Source organism: Vipera berus (genome assembly GCF_964194415.1).
Source record: "Vipera berus genome assembly, chromosome: 3".
In the NCBI taxonomy this organism is placed as follows: domain Eukaryota; kingdom Metazoa; phylum Chordata; class Lepidosauria; order Squamata; family Viperidae; genus Vipera; species Vipera berus.
In genome coordinates, this window is record NC_138204.1 from 99,625,990 (window position 1) to 99,644,150 (window position 18,161).

General features: G+C 37.9%; 1 protein-coding gene across 1 annotated transcript; it reads right to left on the reverse strand.

The window, feature by feature from the left end:
• Nucleotides 1-5,938: 5,938 nt before the first annotated feature.
• On the reverse strand, nt 5,939-15,632 carry LOC308664697 (regulator of G-protein signaling 1-like). Its single transcript, XM_081322148.1, has 4 exons — nt 15,498-15,632; nt 10,132-10,193; nt 9,155-9,318; nt 5,939-8,336 (listed from the first exon to the last, which is right to left on the reverse strand). Exons 1-4 carry the CDS (start codon nt 15,590-15,592, stop codon nt 8,151-8,153), a joined length of 507 nt encoding a protein of 168 aa, XP_081178274.1. The 5' UTR covers nt 15,593-15,632; the 3' UTR covers nt 5,939-8,150.
• Between the last annotated feature and the right edge of the window lie 2,529 nt (nt 15,633-18,161).

Consider the following 18,161-nt stretch of genomic DNA (forward strand, 5'->3'; position numbering starts at 1 on the left):
TCCATTTTTTAAATAGGGCTGTACAAATCTTTGAAGAAGTGCTTTCCTTTAACATTGCAAGCATGCCTTCCAAAATACATTCCAGAGCAGAACAACCTTCGGAGAGGGGCGGTATATAAATCTAAATAAATAAATAAATAAATAAATAAATAAATAAATAAATAAATAAATAAATAAATAAATAAATAAATAAACTTTTGCTTGCAGAAATAAAGGAAAACAAAGCCTGTGGCCAGATTATTTCCTTCTGCCTTGTTTCTGAGTTGAGGCTTCTAGGTGATGCAGAGGACCAGTGGCATCTACAGAAGGTGGGGAGTACGTGAGAAAAGTTGAGGTGGTGCTTGTGATGGAAGCCTTATCCCTTTTGTATGTACAGTGATGTGGAATGTACAAAGGGCAGAACTTCAATCATGGAATTATGACTGCCATTTTGACCCTTCCCTCCACTGAAATCCCTGCAGAGTACTTCGTCAAAGAAAATATACCATCCTTTTAGCTCAGGAATGAGAAACACTTCATCTCTGCACTGTAACACATAGTGTCAAGTTAAAGGCAAGCTGTTTCTTGCAGGGAAGTGTAAACAACATAAGTGCCACCAGAGGGCCTTTACACTGACATGATGGCATGCCCTCACTTCAGCTGTCCTTGAAGGCCAATACAGGAAAATTCCCTACTGGAAGAGGCAAAGTCCTAGAGTTTTGTTTTTTAAACAAGCACATACACAAACACACAGACAAATAAACTTTTAGGTTTTTTTTTAACTTTCGTTATTCATTATTATGCTGATCTATGACTGTAATGGAACAACATAAACAGTTAAATATATGGCTGGCCTTATCATTAAGCAGAGTTTGCATGTCATGAAAAAAAATCAATTCTAGTAATATTTTTCTCAGTTTTTTATTCAGATATTTTGGTGAGATATTCTACTTTGTGTGCCAAGGGTGGTAAGGTATGTCTTGATTTTGTGGGGGAAGGGTATGTGTGCTAGATATGATAATAATAATAATAATAATAATAATAATAATAATAATAATAATAATAATAATAATAATAATGATGATGATGATGATGATGATGATGATGATGATGATGATGATGATGATGATGGTGGTGGTGGTGGAAGGGAACTTGGAGGTCATCTAGTCCAACCCCCAGCTCAGGCAGGAAACCATATACCATTTCAGACAAATGGCTGGCCAGTCTCTTCTTAAAAACTTCCAGTGTTGGAGCATTCACTGCTTCTGGAGGCAGGTTGTTCCACTGGTTAATTGTTCTAACTGTCAGGAAGTTTCTCCTTAGTTCTAGGTTGCTTCTCTCTTTGACTAGTTTCCATCTGTTGCTTCTTGTCCTGCCTTCAAGCACTTTGGAAAATAGCTTGACTCCCTCTTCTTTGTGATAGCCCCTGAGATATTGGAACACTGCTATCATGTCCCCCCTTGTCCTTCTCTTCATTAAACTAAACATACCCAATTCCAGCAACCGTTCCCTATATGTTTTAGCTTCCAGTCCCCCAATCATCTTTGTTGCTCTTCTCTGTACTCTTTCTAGATTCTCGACATCTTTTTTACATCGTGGTGACCAAAACTGGATGCAGTATTCCAGGTGTGGCCTTACCAAGGCATTGTAAAGTGGTATTAGTACTTCACGTGATCTTGATTCTATCCCTCTGTTAATGCAGCCTAGCACTGTGTTGGCTCTTTTGGCAGCTGCAGCACACTGCTGGCTCATATTGAAGTGATTGTCCACTAGGACTCCGAGATCTCTCTCACAGTTACTACTATTGAGCAAGGTACCACTTATACTATACCTGTGCATTTGATTTTTCCTGCCTAAAAGTAGAACCTTACTTTTTTCACCATTGAATTTCATTTTGTTAGATAGTGCCCATTGTTTGAGTCTGTCCAGATCCTCCTGTATCTTAATCCTATCTTCTGGAGTATTGGCTATTCCTGCCAGCTTGGTGTCGTCTGAAAATTTGATGAGTTCCCCATCTATCCGCTCATCCAAATCGTTGATGAAGATGTTGAAGAGCACTGGGCCCAGAACAGAGCCCTGAGGCACCCCACTACACACTTCCTTCCATGTAGATGCAGTTCCATTGAGGACCACATGCTGAGTACGGCCTGTCAGCCAGCTACGAATCCATCTGGTGGCGATGCTATCTAACCCACATTTTTCTATCTTATCAAGTAGTAGTTTGTGATCTACTTTATCAAATGCCTTACTGAAGTCCAAATAAATTATATCCACAGCATTCCTCTGATCCACTAATTTTGTCACTTGGTCAAAGAATGCAGTAAGATTTGTCTGGCATGATCTGTTTTTGACAAACCCATGTTGGCTTTTATTAATGACTTTGTTTGCATCAAGGTGTTTGCTGATTTGTTGTTTGATTATCTTTTCCAGAATCTTCCCAGGTATTGAGGTCAGGCTGATAGGTCTGTAGTTTCCTGGATCTATTTTTTTCCCCTTTTTTGAAGATGGGAACTACATCAGCTCTTTTCCAGTCCTCTGGCAGTTCCCCAGTGCTCCAGGATCTTTGAAAAATATAGTTCAGTGGTTCTGAGATCACGTCTGCCAGTTCCTTGAGGACCTTGGGGTGTAATCCATCTGGTCCTGGTGATTTGAACTTGTCTAGGCTGGACAGGTGCTCACTTATCATTTTCTTGCCTATCTTAACTTGCGTTTCTATTCTGTTTTTTATGGCACTGTTTTTGGTAGGTTGGACTGTTTTTTCCCTTTGTGTAAAGACAGATGCAAAAAAAGAGTTAAATAGTTCTGCTTTCTCCCTGTTGCTTGTACCTTCTTGCCACTTTCCCCCACTAATGGACCAATCATTTCCTTAACTTTTTTCTTATTTTTTATATGTTGAAAGAAGCATTTTTTGTTATTTTTGACTTTGGTCGCAAGCCTTAGTTCATTTTGAGCCTTAGCTTCCCTCACTTCATCTTTGCAGGCATGGGCTATTTGCTGATATTCCACCTTAGTTATGTGCCCCTCTTTCCACTTCTTATATTTCTCCTTTTTATCTTTCAATTTATCAGAGAGTTCTTTATGCAGCCATGCTGGTTTCTTTTGAGTGCTGTTATTTTTTCTTCTTTGTTGGTATTGTGCTAGACTGGACCTTTATTATCTCACTTTTCAAAATTTCCCAAGCTTCTTGAGTTGTTTTCCCCTTTAGGATTCTCATCCATGGAATTCTTCCCACGATCTCTCTAAGTTTATTGAAATTAGCTCTTTTAAAGTCCAAGGCTCTAGTTTGACTGTGTTCTATTGCTTGTGCTTCCAGAATGTTGAACTCCAATATTGCATGATCACTTCCCCCCAAGGTTCCTGTGGCTTCGACACCTTCTATCATTTCATCTCTGTTAGTGAGAATTAAATCCAATATGGCTAATCTCCTAGTTCCCTTCTCTACTTTTTGGGAGACAAAGTTTTCTGCTAGGTTTGTCAGGAATCTGTTAGATCTCTCACTTGGTGCAGAGTTTGTCTCCCAGTTGATATCAGGGTAATTAAAGTCCCCCATTACTATTGTGATGCGCTTCCTATATACCTTAGTTAGCTGACTAGCAAAAAATTCATCTATTTCCTCTGCTTGGTTGGGCGGCCTGTAGTATACACCTATGGCAATGTCATTTTTCCCCCTTTTATATTGACCCCAATGCATTCAGGTTTACAGTTTTCATCATTGTTTTGCTCTATTTCTGTAGAGATAAAGTTATTTCTTATATAGAGAGCAACTCCACCTCCTCTTTTGTTTAGTCTGTTTCTTTTAATAATTTAAATCCCTCTAGCTGTGTGTTCCATTTGTGGGTTTCATCCCACCATGTTTCCGTAATGGCAAAAATATCATATCCGCCCTCATTTACCTGAATTTCTAGTTCACCCTGCTTACTGTTCATACTCTGTGCATTGGTGTATAGACATTTGAGTCCTTTATGACTGACCCTGTGTTTACTTGCTATATAACGTGTGTGGTGCCTGAGTTCCCCTATTTTCTTAGATTGCCGGGGACAGTGATGTTCTGTATTAATTAACTCACTGCCCCCGTTGTTTAGTTTAAATATTCCTCCAGAAAAGCTGTGAATTTATTGCCAAGTAACTCAGTCCCTTTCTTCGATGGATGCAGACCATCTCTTTTGTACATTTTTTCATTGGACCAGCTACAGACATCTTGACTAATATAACCAAAGCCTTCTCTTTTATACCACTCCTTTAGCCACATATTAAATTCTGCTATATGTTGGCCTTTTCCATTTTGCTCCTTATACACTGGTAAGACCTCTGAAAAAGTGAGCCTACAGCCTATTCTGCTGAGTTCCTGCCCCAAGCTCTGTTCTATTTCAGGTAGCAAAATGTTCTGGGTTAATCTTGGTATTAGGGTGAAGGCAAAACACTTTAATAGTCTTAAGATTTTAAAAAAGAGAAATCTCAATCCAAAATGCTACCAAGCTTGAAGAAATTGAAAGGACTTTGTCTCATAGCAAAATTATCAATGTTATGTGGTATACTGTTGTGTACTGTAGTGGTTTAGATTTTGATTTAGGAAAAGAGACACAGATTCATGTTTCCTCAGCCACTGATCTCATTGGACTTCATTGTCTGGCTTAGAGTAGTATTTCTCTCTGTCTCATAGTATATTGTTACAGGGTAGGGTTAGGAATAAATTAAAGAAAGGCCATCACATTTTTGCCTTGATCTTTCAGAGGAAATATAGAATAAATGAATAACAAAAGCAGGGCCAATGGTGACTGAATTTCAGAAGATAGTTTTCCTAAATGAGGGAAGCACAACTCAATAACTTACTGTACTAAAATTATCATTTCCAAAGATAAAGTTGAAGAAGGACTTTTAAGGAAAATGATTATCTGGAGACAATCACATGAGAATACACAGCTCTGTAGTTACCACACTGTTTAAGGTTTAGAAGTTTAAGGCAGACATCTTAAATCATACTGGAAAAGAAATCCAGTATGTTTTAAAATTGGAAAGATATGTGCTACCTTATTGTAGTCAGTGGTTAGATAACTTTATTTTGTGTTCACTATAGCTACTAACTTGAAAGACCAGCTACATATCCAATACAGACAGGATACTATCACTCCAGGAATAAATATGTCCAAACTATCTCTGTGAGGTGGGAATCAGTTTCAGATAGTGTAGTGCTCTGTGGAATTAGAATTATAGGGCCAAAATTAGGAACTTCTTTAAGTTATGCAGTGATAATTTATTAAGAACATTGAATTTCAAGTCAATCAATCAAAATATTACCAATTTAATGCACCAGTTCAGTGCTCGTATACTTCCAAATGAATGTGATGAAAAGGCTAGTAAATCAACAGCATACTGATAACACTTCACTTCAAATTATTAGAGCAGTCTTCAGTTTTAGGTAGTTCTTGATAGAAGACAAGATATAATTGACAAATACCATAGCAATCAAACCTTGCCTTTAATCCCCCTTCTAGATTACTGGTCTTGGGGGGGAGGGGAAGCACACTTGATTGAAAACTATTTTACATATTTGCATTCTCAAATTTCAGTTCTAAAATGGAGGCAAGACACTGATTGAAAGGAGTCCAGACAACCAAACCAGTGTTTTTGGAAATGAATGGCAGCTATTAACCTTATGTACGAGTTTAAACTGGTTTTTTTTATGGTTCAGCCCTTCTTGTAGTTAAGTTAATAAAGCTGAGTAAGCATGACATTACTTGACATGCTGGAAAAGAAAATACAGTAGCTCTGTGGATTCAAGAGTTTGATCATTGCAAATTATTTCCAATTGCTAAAAATACCTGATAATTCATTGCTATTAATCAAGTTTGATATTGGTTTGATATTATTTTCAAAGTTGTTAATAACAAAGAAAGAATAGTTACTGAAGCACAAATGATTACAATATATATTTTAATACAATATATTTTAATTTGGTGTTCATTAGTTATAGCTTACAATTTACAATGCACAAAATATTAATATCACTTACATATAGATGATACATACTTATTTAAGTATTAGCTTATATTTCCAGAGAATCAAGAACCAGTCTATCAATATTTATAGAAACAAATAATACACTCAGTTTCATAAACCAGGATTTCTGAATACATATATATTTAATGGGATATACTGGGGCAAGTAAGAACTATTTTAAGAGCAAGGGTTAACACCTCTAAACCTAATGACTTGGATATGAGCTGAATTAAGGCAGTTTGTTTCAGCCAATAGACATAAAGGTGTTCTGCCTCTTTCTCCTCTTTGTAGCAACTTTCTTTTTGAATCCCTTATGAAAGATAAGGAGGCTCTTCAGAACAATGTAGAAAGATGAATGTAGACAATTTGGGAAGAAAGTCCCCAAATCATGTGAACTTTACTCCAAAACCTTCAACCACAAACACATTATTCACAGCAATATGACAATCTGTGAGCAAGTGTGTATGATTATGTATGTTTCTGTGCATCTAGAGTTTATTTACTTTCATCCCATAAACTTTCCTTAAATTGACTAGTTGTAGAATCCAAAACTGTTAAAAAATCAGTTCAGCTTATTTGTGAGGTGGCCAACCACCTGTCATCTCTCCTGCAAGCAGAGTGGTGTCTGGACAAGTCTATTTTGAATATACTTTCCTCCCTTCCCCATAGTTTTAATGAGTTTAAATAAATTTGAACCAAAGGAGTGACATTATTCTGATGGGATATACTTCCACTATTTGCCCCCTAATCAGTTGCAAAACAACAACAACAAAAAAAAGAGTACGACTGACTGGAAATATATCAGTCCAGTATTGTTTGAATTCAGGGTCCAGCTAGTAAAAGACCAAACCAATAAATCACAGTTCAGCTTTGCAGGGAGTTAGTTAGAAGAGTTCTTGGGAATGAGGCCATGTGTCTGATTTTACAGAGGCCAGATCTGACTTTGAAGGTATCCTCTATTGAAGGGCTAATCAGTCCAAATCTACTTGAAAGAGAAAGTACCCATAGAAGGAAGAGAAGGAGACTTGAAATAGCTTATCATCATCACCAACAATCCACACACCTGATTGTGCAAGGTCACAAAGTCACTAGCAGAGAAATATTTTATTGAATTATAGCATATAAAATCAGTACCCTTTCCTGTCCTATTTTGGGATAATGAGCTTTTTTTTTCAGTTGAAGCAATGCAATAAGAGGCCACTTACTTTTTTAGCCATAGGCTTTTGTGCCTCTAGGGATGGCCAAATATTGTCAATATGAGTTAGATTTAACACAGCATCCCAACAAATTGCCCCAGCCAACTAGATAGATATTACAGCCTGCTATGCTTGGAAAAACTCCTGTGGTTTCGTAATTCCAAGGGTGTGTGTGTGTGTGTGGGGGGGTGGAATGGAGAGAGACCTTTGATTTACTGCCAAATGTAATTAGTCAAGGTTGTTGTGAATACCAGGTTGTTTTTCAAATTCTTTCACAAAAGGTTTGGACTGATTATATGCCATAGTGACCATGACAAAATTGTCTTGAAGAATATACTACTTTCTAAAATTTCTCATGAATGAATAATACAATATCTGATAATGATTTGTGCTAAATTCAAAACTTATTTGTAAAGCCTAGTTCAACTTTGGCATTGTTCATATATACATGTTTATCTCTTGAGTCTATGCAAGTATGATTTGCAGCAATTTGCCTGAGCCATGGAGCATAAAAGGAAAGCACAACTTTGCACTCATTATACTCTTTATACCTCATAAGCAATACCTTTCAAGGTCATACATCTAGCTCTACAAAATAAAATGCTTAAGAAAGAAATAATGCACAGAATGTAAACTTCCTAAAATTTGTCTCAATAGCTGTGTGATTAAACTCAAAACTTTTTTGTTCACAACATTTGATAAGTGTGACATGAAAGAATATTAGAAGTGTGTGTGTGTGTGTATGTGTGTGTAGAGTGAAAGTTAGCTGTTAAGTATCAAGGCAGCATTCCCTCTCTTTCTTTTATTCTGTCTTCTTTCTCCTTATAAAGAGGTGTTCCAGACACTTCATCTTGCTAGATTGCAGACTATCTCTTGTTTTAAGAGTTCCATCATTTCCTTGCCATCTTAGTTCTAACAGTCCCACTTAGTATACTGAAGCACAGCAACTGTCAAAGCTTCAGAGCTGATCCTCAGCTTTCACTTGAGATGGTTGCTTTGAACCTTGTTTAGAAAGTTATGGTAATGTTGAGATTTAAGGAATCTTGGATAAGAGTCTCTCTCCATCAATACATACACAAGTCTCTGAGCCTCATCAAAACTTGAAGGTGTGGGATCTTGAATTTTCTTGGCTACAGATTTTCTTATGTGAAAGTCAATGTTGACCTAGGGAAATCAAAATGAAACTTCAGCATCTTTATAAAAACTATCCCATTGATATAGTAATGTTTAAATACAAACTCCATGTGATTTAAATTGTTGCTACATTGCATGTTTGAGTAGTTATTGAGAAATGAGATAAATCACAAAACAGACTTCATATTTCTCAGAACACTGATATTGTGAGATGGTGGCATATAAATTTTATAAATAAAATTCGAATGGGTATGCTTTGTAGCCCTGGAACTTTAGCATCTTAAAAAAATTGTTGGAGAGACTGGAATAGCCTGTAAAGGTATACATTTAAGTCTATGAGATGGAGACATGAAAAATAAGGATGATTTATGGTTGTTTAGCCCATAGTGTATGATATACTGCTGGGTATGTTTCTTCTTCAAAGTATATAAAGCTGAGTACAGTTTTAAAAACCTGTTTCATAATATCCTTACGTAATAGTAATGCAAATAGCAGTATAGTCCCTCATAATTCAATATTTATATAACTGATTCAGTTCAGACAATTTGCAAGTAGCCTCTTTCAGTAAGAAAATATGTTTGTATGTAACTGAGGGTTTATTCCATAAATAGCAAATTAAATAATGATTGTGGGATTTCATCCTTAACATACGACAAACAGTTTGTTCATGACTGTGGGACCTCATCTTCATAAGGGGCATACCGTCTTTTATTTTAAGATAAAAGGAAGAAAAATACCGAAGTGATATAAAATCAATCTTAGAATAAGTCTACCATATGAAAATTATTCTCTTAGAATCTGAATGTTCCAGTCCAATTATTCAAGTTAATGAGTGATTTAGAGCTTACTTGTTTTCTGGAATCTGACTTGACAAACTCTTGGTAAATCTTTTCTCCTTTGCCTTGTAAATGATCAGCCTGTGTTTTCTTATAGTCTTCACATGCCAGCCAAAACTCAATATTTTCCTCACTGAATTCTGATTTCAAAAATTCTCTGAATACCTCTTGACCACCTACAGTGAATACAAAACATCAACATGATTTCGGGCATTATCTTAAATCAGGAGGAGGACTGAATTTGAAGATATACAACACTGCTGGAAACTTGTAGTATAGGTTTATAAGGAAATAGAAAGGGGAAAAGATCTCCAGAAAGTTTTGTGGACTTTGACAACTTCAATCTTCTGGAACTATTTTTGAACTTCTTTCTCATCCAACTTTATGCAAATGTGATATTTTGTGACTGGAACTATTAGTGAGTTATCCAAAAAAAGTCAAGTGATCAACTTGTGAGCTATTTCTCAGTTAATTCAATCATTGATTATAAGTAGGCTGAAGGAAGGAAAAAATGAACATCCTACCAATATTTTACAGAAATGGTACAGGAATTAGCTGTTTTCTAGATAGAAAAGTACTAGAAAGCTACAAGCCAATAATTTCTAGCTTGTGTGTTGAATACCAAACAAACAATGAGTACTAGGACAAAATTTTTGTATCAAAATGCATTGAATACCAAATTCAATGAGTTTCAAAGCAGTTGAGTGCCAAGGTACCACTGTATATACATAACTATAGCTTCTGTTAGTGTCAGAGAATATTGTTTGGTCATACAGTATGTGTCCATATGTACATATGCAAAGTCATTAAACCAGGGCTTAAAATATTTTGTCGAATAAATAGAATTAGTTTTTTAAATATCTGAAGGATGACACCAGTGTTCTGGAACATGCTTCTTAGTCAAGGCATATTTTAAGAAAGTGACACCTGCATTTTTCCAAGTTTCTTTCAAGGTGATATACTCCAAGTAGTTAGAAAGAAATGCTTACATTGGGTTGCCAGAAGCTTTTCTAGGGACTGGGACCACTGGATAACTTCTTCTGCAGAAAGCCTGAAAAGGCATAAAAAAAATACAAACTGTTTGAAAAAAATGGAAAGGTGAGACAATGGTGTATATGTTTGATGTCTGTGCAGTAAAGGGGGTGGGGGAGGGAAAGAAATATTTTTAAAGATTTATATTTACTAAATATTTTAATGCTTCTGATTTATTTAACCATCTTCTATCCCATCTTTTTCTTTGACAGAGTATTCTCTCAGATAATGTATACTTAAAAACAAAAGAAACAGAAATTCCAGGCATATTTGTATAATGATATATTTATCCTCTGGGATAAATATAAAACAGTTGTTTATTGTTAAAAACCAGTAAAAAATAAAAGCAATCATTTATAAAACCATAAAAATTGACTGTTTTAGCTTTCACTGGTCCACTGCCAGCGTCACCAGAGTAAGTAACCATGGGTAGAGTGCGGAGTCAATTAGATTTATAAGTAAACCCACCCCCTAATGCTTACTCTGATGATGCTGGAAGTGGACCAGGGAAAGCTAAGACAGTCGATTTTCCTGGTTTTATAAATGGTTGCTTTTATTTTTTTACTGCATCCAGTTTTGGTCACCATGATGTAAAAAAGATGTCGAGAATCTAGAAAGAGTACAGAGAAGAGCAACAAAGATGATTGGGGGACTGGAGGCTAAAACATATAGGGAACGGTTGCTGGAATTGAGTATGTGTAGTCTAATGAAAAGAAGGGTGACGGGTGACATGATAGCAGTGTTCCAATATCTCAGGGGCTGCCACAAAGAAGAGGGAGTCAAGCTATTCTCCAAAGCACCTGAAAGCAGGACAAGAAGCAATGGATGGAAACTAGTCAAGGAGAGAAGCAACCTAGAACTAAGGAGAAACTTCCTGACAGTTAGAACAATTAACCAGTGGAACAACCTGCCTCCAGAAGCAGTGAATGCTCCAACACTGGAAGTTTTTAAGAAGAGACTGGCCAGCCACTTGTCTGAAATGGTATAGGGTTTCCTGCCTGAGCAGGGGGTTGGACTAGATCACCTCCAAGGTCATGGACAACGTTCCTCCAGGCCTTCCTGTCCTCTACCATCTTCTGGAGTCCATTTAAGCTCACGCCTACTGCTTCAGTGACTCCATCCAGCCACCTCATTCTCTGTCATCCCCTTCTTCTAGTGCCCTCAATCTTTCCCAGCATTAGGCTCTTCTCCAGTGAGTCCTTCATTCTCACTAGGTGGCCAAAGTATTTGAGTTTTAGCTTCAGGATCTGGCCTTCTAAAAAGCAGTCAGGGTTGATCTCCTCTAGGACTGACCAGTTTGATTGCCTTGCAGTCCAAGGGACTCGCAGGAGTCTTCTCCAGCACCATAGTTCAAAGGCCTCAATTCTTTGGTGCTCAGCCTTTCTTATAGTCCAACTTTCACTGCCATACATTGCAACTTGACTATACGCACTTTTGTTGACAGGATGTATGTATGTATATATATATATATACACACACACACACACACACACACACTAAAATGAGTTAGAAACTATCAGTGAGAAATGTGAACATAACAGGATATATTTATAAATCATGTTTACATCCTATTTCTTCCCCAGATAATATTAATATTCTGCATAATTCATTGAACCAGTATTGCCTGGGAAAGGCAGGGAGGGACATTGATAACATTTCCCTGACTGAGTCTTTTCCTTGGATGAAATTAAGCAAAAACTGAAGGCCGGAATACCGGAGGCAGGAAAGAAAATCAACCTCAGACTCCCCTGTATTTATATACAGAGCCGTGGTAGAGCAGTAGTTGGAATGCAGTATTACAGGCTAACTCTGCCTGCAGTCTGGAATTCTATCCTGATGGGCTCAAGCTTGACTAAGCCTTCCATCCTTCCAAGGTCAATAAAATGAGAACCCAGATTGTTGGGGGTAATGTGCTGACTCTGCAAACTGCTTAAAGAGGGCTGAAAAGCACTGTGAAGTGGTATATAAGTCTAAGTGCTATTGCTATTGGCTAAATGCTATTGCTTTACACTTCACAACTGGTTTTTGAAAGCAATTTAAAGATCCTTCTCTAGTTCAACTTGAAAATTCTTTGAACTGAATCTTATAATAAGCTAATTTATTGCCAGCCTCCATTATCTCCTGCAAATGCTTTGGCTGGATAGAGATTTGATTCCATAATTTGATAACTGTAACCCCGTTACAATTGTTGACAACCTACTGAAATCATTAAATGAGATAAACCCAAACAGAAGTTTATATTAATACTGGAGTATTTCATGTCAGCTGATTCAATGGGCGGCACAAGACCCATAAAATATTTTTTTGCTTCCACACCCCTAAAACAAATTGGAGAATAGATTTAATCATTTACTATGAATAAATCTAGTAGTGCTTTACAGAAATATATCAACCAAGTCCAAGAAAGTTGTAATATAAGCAACTGAAGGAAACATTTAAATTATGGACCTTCATGAATTAACCATTCTGTGCAAAAGACAGTAACTAGTATCAATGTCAGAATATTTTTGTTCTGTGCTAGTTTCTTACAATAAGATGGCTAGGAGGGCTTTCAAACTCCAAATAAACATCTGGAGAACCAAATTCTATATTCAAATTAATTGAGCTTCATTTCTGTTCAGGCCAATTTGCTCAGAACCCAAGGAAAGTATTTCCACTGATTTTCCCCCTTAGCTTATTTCTACAGAAATAAGTTTGATATGACTTTGGAAGATCTAAATTAATTAGATTTCTTATATAGCAATTTACATCTATAAAGACACAATACTAAACATTTTAATTTGTTGAGTAAATTTAAAATTGTGGATTTGAATTTAACAAACAATAGTCATTTAATTTATGAAAACTGCAAGCAAGTCATTTGCATATTTATTCATTAATAAATAATACTAATTTCAAAGAGAGATATTTCAAAGTTAATATAGAGAAGGTTTAAAAGTGTTTTTACAGTGAGTAGATGGTATTATACAGCTTTTATGAACTCCAAAGTTCCTTTATTTTGTGTATATTATGTTTTAAAGCCAGCTTTTGTATTCCATGCTTTTCTAGACTTTGGCATTTGATCCTTCATGAGATATATTTTAACATACTTCATGAAGTAGAAGTTCCAAAGGCTGAAAAGATCTCTTTTGATGTCCAAAGCTTGCAGCTATTAGCTGTGATCATAGAAGAAGACAACCATAGCTCAGAGCATTCTCTAAAGATGAAGCTCCATCAGCAGGTTGCATCTGTACTAACACAACCAGATTTGATTTAACAGAGTGCAGTTGGTCACTAGTTGGCAGAAGAGATAATATTTTTTAATACATGTACTTCTTTGCTGTCATCTGATTGCCTTAATCTGTACACAGTGAGGTTGTCTGGACTGACCTACAACCCAATTCTATCTTCCAGTCAATTCCTCATAGCTTTCTGATCTAGGTACATCTCTAGGTACATGGGCACACCTTAACCCTTCAGTACACCATGACATTTTTTTTAAAAGGCTGAAGGCCTTGTCAAGGATCCCTATGTCTGAGGATTCCAAGCCACCTCAGCCTTGACTAAACTTATTCTACTAGCCTTCTCTCCTTAGATATATAAATGGGATGAAATAAGAAGGGAAACAGAGGAAGAAGAGGAATGAATTTTTATAACTCATGGTTGTAATTTCTAATCAGCTAATTTATTAAATCTATTACTACTTTATTATTTTAAATAATCTATTATTTATTAAATTGACATTTATTAAATTAGATTACATTGAAATTTAATATTAAATTAATTATTACATTATTTGCTACATTTAAAATGATGCCGAAATCTGTAAAGGCTTTGGGTGGCATTAAAGATTGCAAGAATAAAAAGAACAATGTACATCCAAGAAAGAAAGAAAAGGAAGGAAGGAAGGAAGGAAGGAAGGAAGGAAGGAAGGAAGGGAAATAGATAGATAGATAGATAGATAGATAGATAGATAGATACACAGATGGTAAATAAATAAATAAATAAATAAATAAATAAATAAATAAATAAATAAATAAATAAATAAATAAATAAATAAATCTTGCTAACATAGAAACATCTATAGGGGGACTACACAAACCAAAATCTGGGAAATAACCAGGTTTGAATCTACAGGTGGGAACCATTTAGATCTCTTAGGCGATGGGGAATTCCAGAGGGGAGGTGCTATGACTTTCTTCCATCCTGACAAATGCAGAACACTTTCATTCTGCTCTATAACCATACAGGTCAGGCAGAAACAGGAGCTACAATGAATAGCTTACCAATCGTCTCCATTCACTGTGTTTTGATGGAAAGATGTTGAAATAATTTACTATAGGATTACTCTACCACTTGACCCAGAAGCAAAAATTTAAAAAGAGATCTAGCAGTCTGTGGGGTTTGAGAAATTGTTGAATGTCCTTCTTTGCCTCTGTTTCATCCACTTGAAGATGACACATATGCAAAGTTTTAAGTGTGTTTTTTAAGTTTATTATAACTCTTCTGGAATGTTTCATGTTCCTTGCTTAGGTACCCGTATATGAGAAAATACTAAGAAGATGGGTGGTGGGACAATTATTTCCACCTAAGAATCAAAGACTTTTCTTTCACACACACAAAAAGTACTGCATAGTACTGTTAACTGGCATTTTGCTGCTGCTGTTGCTGCTAAGACCACAAAAAAGCCTAGGGGAACCACTGCATCTTTAAGCTAAAAAGGCTGCTCTGATGCATGCACATATACACACAGACAGACAGATAGGCATAAAGAGAAAAGTATCCTTCACTCGTTCATAAGAACAGTGAAAATTCGATTCCTTTTTTTAAAAAAATGAATACTGTCTAAAAATGCAGGTGTGTTCTTTTTAAAAAAGTGAAAATATTGATTTTAATTGATTTTTAAGCGAACTGCTTAAAACAAAGTTTTCTGTACGGGTTTGACCAGTATGACATTTATTCAAATGTAATTCCTTCATTCTGTTCTATCTATCATCTCTCCCATTAAGGCTTGAACAAAGATACATTTCGTTAATTATTAACTTTAGGTTGATTTATCACAACTGGTAATTATCAGTTTTATTTGGGTTACTGAGCAGAAACCCAGACTCCTTGCTATTGATTCATCATCTGGAATTTGCAACCCAAAGCTGATGTTCTTTGGATTTTTGATTCATAATTTGGATTCCTGCCTTGGAATAAACTGGAGGCCTGCAAAACAGTTGGCAATCATGCTTTTACTAAATTGGGGGTCCAATACCCAATAATGTAACCAGAGCAGAAGAAACTTTTTCTAAGTATGTTTTTTGACTGTAATAAATTTCAAAAGAGAAGATATACTTACAAAGCCTTTGTCTTCTTTCGGTGATCTTTGCTGTCTGCCAGCTCACATGTCTTTATTTCAGCTGAAGCGGTGTGCCACATAAACAGCCAAGGCATTTTTAGTTTTCTCTCTTTAGATTGCACTGCTTCTACAGTCCTAACATCTGAAGGTCTAACCGCTTGCAAAGCTGATGGCTTTATATACTGACTCAAATCACCTGCCTTGTAAGAAACAAGTGTCTTTCCCACAAGAAGAGACACTTCCTTTTTTTTTAACTGACTGATGACATAAGTAGACTCTGGGACTTTTTTTATAAAAAAAATAATGAAATAAAACGATTGGTTGAGGTTGAACCAGCTAGGACAGGTCTCAGAAGCTAAAACATTTTTTTTAAAAAAATCTTTCTTACAGGAATTCTTTACTTATTTACAGTCAAAGATCAAAACTGTCATACAGTCAAACATATATAAAATGCTATTGCTAAATATTAATTAACATATAAATAAAAAACTGGGTTAATAATTAAAAAAATTCCTTTCTCACTCTTAGGAGGGTATGTGTCTTCCTCAGTCTTGGGTTCTGCATCAGAGACCAGGGAGTTTGAGGGTTCTGTGAAGAACATTAGCTGTGCCTAGCCGAGCATCCTTCTGGACAGAGAGATTTTATGTTGCCCTTGGGATCTATAGAGTCACTCTCCCAGCTAAGGGTCACAGCCTTCAGTGGTCCCACCTCAATGTGGACCACTTTTGCCTTTACTTTCCACATCAACAGTACATCTAATAAGAGGATATGGGCGAGATAGGCAGCATACTGTTGCCAAGACAACTACATAACATGGCCGTGTCCTTTATCTTTCTTTTTTAAGAAACAGAGAGGGTTTTGTTTTTTTCTTCACCTTGTGGGTGTTTAGATTACTACTTTACTTGGCGAAGAGAAGAGAGGTAGGAAAAAGTCTTCAAGTGGGTGGAATAAATATTTAGAGAAGTCAGAACATTTGTTCTGTCCATTTGTGGGTATGGCATGTAGTAGGTTTCTTTGCAATGAATAAAACTCTTAATTGAGACAAATTGTGCCTGGGTATTAAGTTGCAATTTAGACAGCAACAAATGGTGGAAAAAGCATAAATATTAAGGAGCAAGGGGTGGGTGTTTTTACAGAACTCAGTTCATATTTGTGGCTTTCCTGCTCATCCACTGTTGTCCTGAAATAGTCTACATCAGTGATGGTGAACCTTTTAGACACCTAGTGCCCAAACTGCAACCAAAAGCCACTTATTTATCGCAAAGTGCCAGGGCCACATCAGCATTGTGGTGCCCTTGGGGGGGGCAGGGAGGCACCTCTGAGTGCCACCTCTGGCACGCAAAAACTGGGGGCACAGAAATGGCCCACCATGCTGCAAGGTGCAAAAACAACTGCCACCACGCCACGGGGTGTAGATACAAGGTGCTGCACCAAGTAAAAATGGGGCAGGGCTAGTGAATATCACACAGGCACTAGCCCTGCCCCATTCACAGCTCATGCATGCTCACGGCCCCATGCGTGGACGCACGCATGTAAAATGCTTTCCCCTTCCAATGGTTGGCGACCTCTGCTCTACCACCTCTACTCAGCTTGCTAGTTGGCTGCTTTGTCTCCTTTGTGCTGGGCTGGGCTCCTGCTTCGGGTGGCAGTGGCAGCCTGATGGACCTGCTGCTGGTGGCGGTGGTGCGTGTGCCAACAGAAAGGTCTCTGAGTGCCACCTCTGGCATGTGTGCCATAGGTTCACCACCACTGGTCTGCATCCTAATCTAGCTATCAAGATTTTGTTTTACCCAAAATTTACCCCAAAAGTTCAAAAGTTCGGTGGGGGTGCCACGACTGTTATGCCCCTGTCATGGACCGATCATCACCTCGTGCGGCTAGACTTCCCCTTTGCCACCCCCCGCCGTGGGTGCGCGGTGCCAACCAGATGGTACCGCCCTAGGCGCCTAATGGATCCTGATAGGTTCCAGGCAGCGCTTGGGGACGCACATGCACTCCCTGCTCACAGCTCGGTGGATGCCTTAGTGGAAGCCTGGGAAAAGGCAGCCACGGAGGCTCTGGACCGAGTTGTACCCTTGCGGCCTCTGACCCGGCGCAGATCCCAGCGAGCCCCATGGTTCACCGCGGAGCTCCGGGAGATGAAGCGCCGGAGACGGGGCCTAGAGAGCCGTTGGAGATCCAGTCGATCCGAATCCGACCGATTGCGATTAAGAATCCTCACCAGGTCTTATCTCGCTGCGATAAGGGTGGCAAAATCCAACTACTTTTCCACCCTCATCGCGTCCGCAGATAATCGCCCGGCTGCCTTGTTCAGGGTGACTCGCTCCCTACTGAACCAAGAGGTGAGGGAGGAACCCTTGCAGGGTCGAGCTGAGGAATTCGGTCAATATCTGCTGGATAAAATTGCTCGGATCCGAACCGGCCTGGACTCCAACTGGGCTGAGCTGGAAGAACAAGGCATGGACAGTCTTGTCGACCTCATCTGGGAGGAATTTGATCCTGTGACTCCTAAGGAAGTGGACAGGATTATGAGGAGGTTGAGCTCCTCCACATGCTTACTGGACCCGTGCCCTTCCTGGCTGGCATATGCAGCTCGAGAGGGGACACGAGGCTGGTTCCTGGCGGTCATCTCCGCTTCTCTGAGTGAGGGTCACTTCCCCACCG